The sequence below is a fragment of the Syzygium oleosum genome, unplaced genomic scaffold (assembly GCF_021117445.2).
Source record: "Syzygium oleosum isolate NSW1041296 unplaced genomic scaffold, Sole_v2.1 Sole_v2.40, whole genome shotgun sequence".
Classification (NCBI taxonomy): domain Eukaryota; kingdom Viridiplantae; phylum Streptophyta; class Magnoliopsida; order Myrtales; family Myrtaceae; genus Syzygium; species Syzygium oleosum.
This window is the reverse complement of record NW_026607524.1, coordinates 1,171,142-1,177,232: the sequence shown is the minus strand read 5'-3', so window position 1 is coordinate 1,177,232 and position 6,091 is coordinate 1,171,142. Positions and strand designations below refer to the sequence as shown.

The window sequence follows — 6,091 nt, the reverse complement described above, 5'->3', positions numbered from 1 at the left end:
AATTTTAGCATACTTATATAAATCATAAAACCCCCTCTCTTCGATTTACACGACATGCAATAAAAAGCGAGAAAAATTGGAAAAAGCGAAAGAAAGAAAGAAAAAAATAAAAAAGAGAAAGCAAGCAGTGAAAAAAAAAACAGTTACTTTGGAATATTATTTTTCTTGTTGACTTGTTGACTGAGGTTCCGTTCGGGCTCTTTCCCTTTTGAACCGGAAGAGGAAAAGAAAAGCCGATGCCCCCATCAGAACCACCCCGGCGGCCCCACACGCTATGCTCGCCACCACCAGCACGTCCCTCACGCGATCCCTCCCCCCGCCGCCGCCGCCGCCGCTGCTGTGATGCGGCTGCCAGGAGCCGCTCGACTCCATCGGCCCCGTCATCGCGGTGTCCGTGGCCGGAGCGTAGGGTGAGGACGAGGATGGCGGTGGAGGAGGCAATGCTGATGCTGATGTCCCGAAGAATGAGGTCATGTCCGGCGACGGGTTCACTCCTGAGGGCGGCGAGCTCTGGTACTCCAGGCCGTGATCTGCTGGCCGGAGCTCTCTGGCTGTCGACGGCCCGGCGGCGGCCGAGAGCAGGATGAGAATGACGGTGAGCACGGTGGCTAGTAGGGATTTTCTTGAACCCACCATCTCTCTCTCTCTGAACAATGTGCGGAAGATACGCAAGTTCAGCGATGAAGCTAGAGCTACTGGAGTGCACTCTGTGACAAAGCAGTGAAGACCGAGGAGAATAAGAGTGATTATAAATCACTGTCCGAAGCATTGACGTTCTGACTTCACTTAAAACGGTGACGTCTCATGGGTAACTTGGCTTAACCTAGTTTGGTTTCCAAGTCTAATAATAACTTATGCGCATGTGAATAGCGGCTCGGTTAGAGCTAGGAGTGAACCGGTTCAAAACGGTTTTGATTTCAGGACCTTCTCGGTAGAACCGATCGGTTCTTGTTGTAAGATCGAGAATCAAGCCGGTCAAAGCCGATGCCCGGTTTCTGGAACTGGGAATCGGACTAGTCTCCGACCTAAAACTGGCCAGTTCAGGTTATGGAATTGAGAACGAGATCAATCAATGTCGGTTCCAAATTTCTAGAACCAAGAATTGAATCGGTCCTCGTCGAGCTAGCCTAAAACTGGCCAAATAAGTGAACCGGCCCAATTGTTCACCTAGAAACTCTCTTGATTGCCTTTGGATTCATAGATGAAATCACACATGACCCATAACCATCAGTTGTGTTAGCATTAACAACTGACCCAGTTTATATTTCTCCCGAAATGATTTATGATGCGCATGGAATCATTTTCCTTAGTCAAGATCGATAAGACGTACAAACCCACAGATGCTGCGCGATTATACATCAACCCCAGTTCCTATAATTGCATTAAGATTGATTCTACACAAGATTAAACTAATTCCGAGTCTCGAAAGCAAAACCCAAAAACTTTTAATACGTTGTTCACGCCGGGATTGGATGAATCAAGCTATAGCTGTGGCGTGCGCGTGACTCGTTGTCCGGTTGAACAACAATGGAAAAGTCAGTGGTCGCCGATGTTTCCTTTGTCCTTTTTGTGCATGTGAAACCAACCATGTTGTTTGGTTTCACCCGTTTACTCTCAGATGAACCCGTGAGGCCTCGGGCAAACAGTGAAAAGCTTGCTCCCCAATTCGTCAATTTCGAATATTTTTGTAGTCAAATTAATCGTATTCTATGTGGACTTTTCTAGGTTATTTTTCTGATGAAATTTGAAAGTTTAGCCTTGGGACATGGTGCAATCTCCTCGCGCAATTGTTGCGGGAGCTCATTGGCTATGGCTTAGCCAGAAAAAATGAATGGATGTTGCCCGGGATTCGAGGAGAAAGTGTTACACATACATGCATTCCTCGAACCACGTGACGTACGTGGGATTTTTTAAAAATTCACGCACAGCGATTAGGTAATGTAAAACAAGGTGCGACCACGTTGTGGAAAAGTGATTGGCTTGCTTCCTCATGTCAGTGATGCGACAAATGCATAAGATTACACAACCGACGCGATTCAACTGACCTATTTTAGCGGTGACTAAACTTGTTAAATGGGTGGATCGAGTCGGGTTTGGGTTGGGTCATAAATAGTCCGACCCAAATTGATCCATTAACCCGTTTATGATCCATTTATGCACAATGCAATTTTCTTGACTCATATTCAACCCGACCCGACCCATACCCAACCCATATCCGATTAGACCCGTATTGCTAAAACACTTTCATATTTAATTAAATATAGGAAAATTCATACCCAAACTGAAATGAGAGTGTGGAATGAGTAAGTGCAAGATTGAGTGAGGGCGAGAGAAATGCGTTAAATTTAAATCAGTTGTAAACTCATTTATGACCCATTTGCAACTCATTTACGACTCATTTAATACCAATAGAAGACTTCTACCCATTTATGACCCATTTACTAAATATAACTAACCCATTTATGACTCATTTACTAATATATAGGTTAAGAAATGGGTTTATGACCCATTTTGATAGGTCTAGCGGTGACCATATGCTCTTCCATCTTTGGCTTATAATTAGTGGCTAGGCATGTCAAAATGGGTTATAAATCCATTTTTTAACTCACATATGATATGTTAAGTTGCTATATGAGTTAGTTATATTCAATTGATGGGTCATACACACGGGTTTGAACATAATATCGGTGTTAAATGGATCATAAATGAGTTTACAACTTACTTAGATCCAATCCACTTCTTTGACCGTCTCTTCATTTTCTCTTGCCCTTATTCAATTTCGCGCTCACTTGTTCCGCGCTCTCACCTCAATTTGAATATGAGTTTTCATAGATTAGGTTAAATATGGAAGTGCTTTAGCAATATAGATCGGATTAAGTATGACTTGTACATGGGTCGGGATTGGTTATAAGTCATTAGATTTGCATTGCATAGAAATGAATCAAAACAGGTTAAATAGGTCTATTTGAGTCAAATCATTTTCGACCCAACCTGACCCACCCGTTTGGCGGGTCTACTGGCGGCTTACGAACATGATTGCCTTTCTTTAGTTTTACTTAGAGCTCCATATTTGCAAGCGACCGACCAGAAGACCGATACGAGGGAGTTCTCTTCGATCGCATGCAGAGGAAAATGCAACCCCATAAGGGTTTCAGAGTCACCTGGTTATATCTCCGCTAGTCAAGTATTCTAGGTGAGCGATAATTTGTATCGGTGATTGAGCAACACAAGGCACTTCTGAAGATGGTGTGTGGTCCATAATGCACGGGCACAAATGAACCATGATGAAAGGTATGGTGCACAATTTCGATCCCAATGGTCGATGATGCCGTGGCCATGAAGCTGCTTTCTCACGGACATGTCTGTTAGACAACAATATGGCGTGACAAAACCGAATGTAGATATCACCTTAAAATTTAAGACGAGATCGGTTTCAAGAAATTGTCTTTCGAGTGAAGATGAAAGTTTTCCAACTGTTTCCAATGAACTAAGTAGGCAGTAGATGCATGTCAATCGCGTCGGAGCCCACCGAAAGTGGCGCTGGACGCAAAGCAAGAATGACGTCGCCGAGCACCTCTGAGCCATAGGCCCGACTAATCGAATTGAACGAGCGAGTGAGGGAAAGCTATCGAGGACGCCGCACCAACGACGGCGCTAATCATTTAACTGTCGGGTTAACCTAACTTCGATCACCCATCTTACTCGCTCCGTTGGTCGGCTTAAGCATCGGTGTGCCGACCCGAGATTCATAAACCCAAACATCTTGACCCATCTCTCTTTCTCTGGGCATGTCCAATCTGCAAATCGACGGAGAGGATTCCTGTCCTCCAGATCAAGCAAACTAAGTATAAAAAAAAAAACCCAACATCTCCTAAGTAGCTGCACATCAGATTAAGTCTACAAAGACCGCCTTAAAGCACACCTAAATTGATTCCAAAATCACCCAGTAGAGACTCTAAATCCAGTGGAACCCAATTGATTCATGATTATGCACACAACATCTTTGCTTAGGCAGAGAGATCTTAGCTGCTAACACCAGCTCATGCAAAAGCAATGAAGCTTGAAGTCCGTGACAGCAGCTGAACAAGATGAAATCAGTAGTACCTGAAGCATCCACACTTCCGATTCTGACAAAACCAACCTGCCGCTGAGAATAGACCGACATGTCGAAGTAGAGAGTACGCGTTAGCATTCGAGACGCTTCCGACATGGATGGCGGAGCAGCGTATTCCAGCCGGAGCAGGACAACTTGCGGTGCTATCGACCACGACACTATATGAAGGCGTGAACGCCCATTACACCTGAGAAAGTTTGATCACATGAATGCATGATTAGGTCTTATTACATACCAATCTCGTTGAAATATGGATTTGCGAAAAGTGGAACCAAATGAGTTGACAAAAGAAAGAAGGTCGCAATGATGAAAACTCGAAATAATTGGAGAGAAACCAAACAAGTTGGCAAAAGAAACAAAAAAGATTGAAATGATGAAAATTCATGTAGCATCTCCGGATCTGTGGGTATAGACATGGAGACAAAAAAATGTAGAAAGGTTTCGATAATTGTATTCATAAATGAAGAAATCACAAAGCTAGAACAAAGATTAAATTCATCAATGTCGCACCAAATAATACTTTAAATTCGATTCATGGAATTCGATTACAAAATCGAAACTAGTTGATACATAAAACTGAACTAATCGACGCGATTGAATCTCAAAACCACAAATTAAGAATTGAAATTTGCAAACTCGAACATGAATTGAAAGACTTACAAATTTGGGATCGAGGGACCCTTGAGACTCGATGCATCAAATCCCCACAAAAGCTAGACCGATTCGAATGAACAAAAGCTATTCGCAATGGAGCTGCTATGCATTTTACGTAGATAAGCGCCTAAACGAAGCTCTCAAAGGGATAAGACATCCGATCCCAAATGTACTAGGTATTACTATAAAGATTGTATAATGCTAACATACTTTTCCAAGTTTTTGCGAATGCCGCTGAAGCTACTCGAGCCTATAACATCTAGATTCCCGAAGACACGAGAGTTTGGTTCTTGAGTCCGACCGTTCCCGGTTGATAAATGAGTCGAAGTGCGCAGATCGGAGTTCGTGGGGAAGTAGATCCGCTTATCACTAAAGGGCGTGAGTCGTTGACCCGGATTTGCAATATCAAGATAGCTCGTCGTGGTAGAGAAGCAAATACAATAGCGGACTGAATTGCTAAAGCCCAAAAAAAAAATTGGAAAAAAAAGCTCTCCCTCAAAATTGATTGACCCAACCATGAGCAAGCCCTTTGGGACCTTTTTTTTTTTTTTTGGTCAAAAGCTTTGGGACTTACTTTGTTCTGAAGCCTCTTCATTACTTTTTTTCAAAATCCCTTGGATCCTTGCATAGATTTAAGCATACAAATTGAACCAGGAATCAGATTCCCCAATCATTTCAGCTATAGCAATATGCTAGATTTGAATTGTTGTACAATTTACCATATATTAAGAAAATTGTAATCAATAAATTAGCATTCATAACTGTTATAAACGATATAGACTACTTCATTAAAACGTATCGCTATAATTTTAAAATAGACTTATTTGTAACTAATTTAATAATTACAATTTATAATATGTTTTTTTATTAATAAAAACTTAATTTAGTGTAATATCCATAAAATGACTCATTTAACATACATATGTATCATTCATGATTATTTCAATGAACTTTTATATTTTACATTTAATTTGCAACTCCCTAACTTAATTTGTAATCCTCAGTCAAGTATAAAGTATTTAATAACAGATAATCGTCTATTATAAATTTAGAATACAATAATTAGTAATGTAAAAAATTATCAATTGAATCTTAAACCTATTGTATGGATGCTAATTCAGTCCTAAATATGTTATACATATGTCAATTCTATCTTAATTTTCACTTTTACCAATATAATCCTCATCATTTCTACAAAATTCTAATGAAATCTTTCCAAACAATTTCCGTCGAAAATCGCTAATGTGGCGTGTTCCAAGTAAAGTTAACCACGTCGGTGTGTCACATAAGACGATTGGCGTTGAGTCGTTGACTACATGTCAC

General features: G+C 41.2%; 1 protein-coding gene across 1 annotated transcript; it reads right to left on the bottom strand.

Moving 5' to 3' along the window:
- On the bottom strand, positions 1-751 carry LOC115684131 (formin-like protein 8). Its single transcript, XM_030608827.2, has one exon. The coding sequence runs from the start codon at positions 634-636 to the stop codon at positions 157-159; it is 480 nt and encodes a 159-aa protein (XP_030464687.2). The 5' UTR covers positions 637-751; the 3' UTR covers positions 1-156.
- Positions 752-6,091: the final 5,340 nt, after the last annotated feature.

Coding starts and splice junctions, on each gene's coding strand:
- LOC115684131 (XM_030608827.2), bottom strand. CDS start 636: ATGGTGGGTTCAAGAAAATCCCTACTAGCCACCGTGCTCACCGTCATT.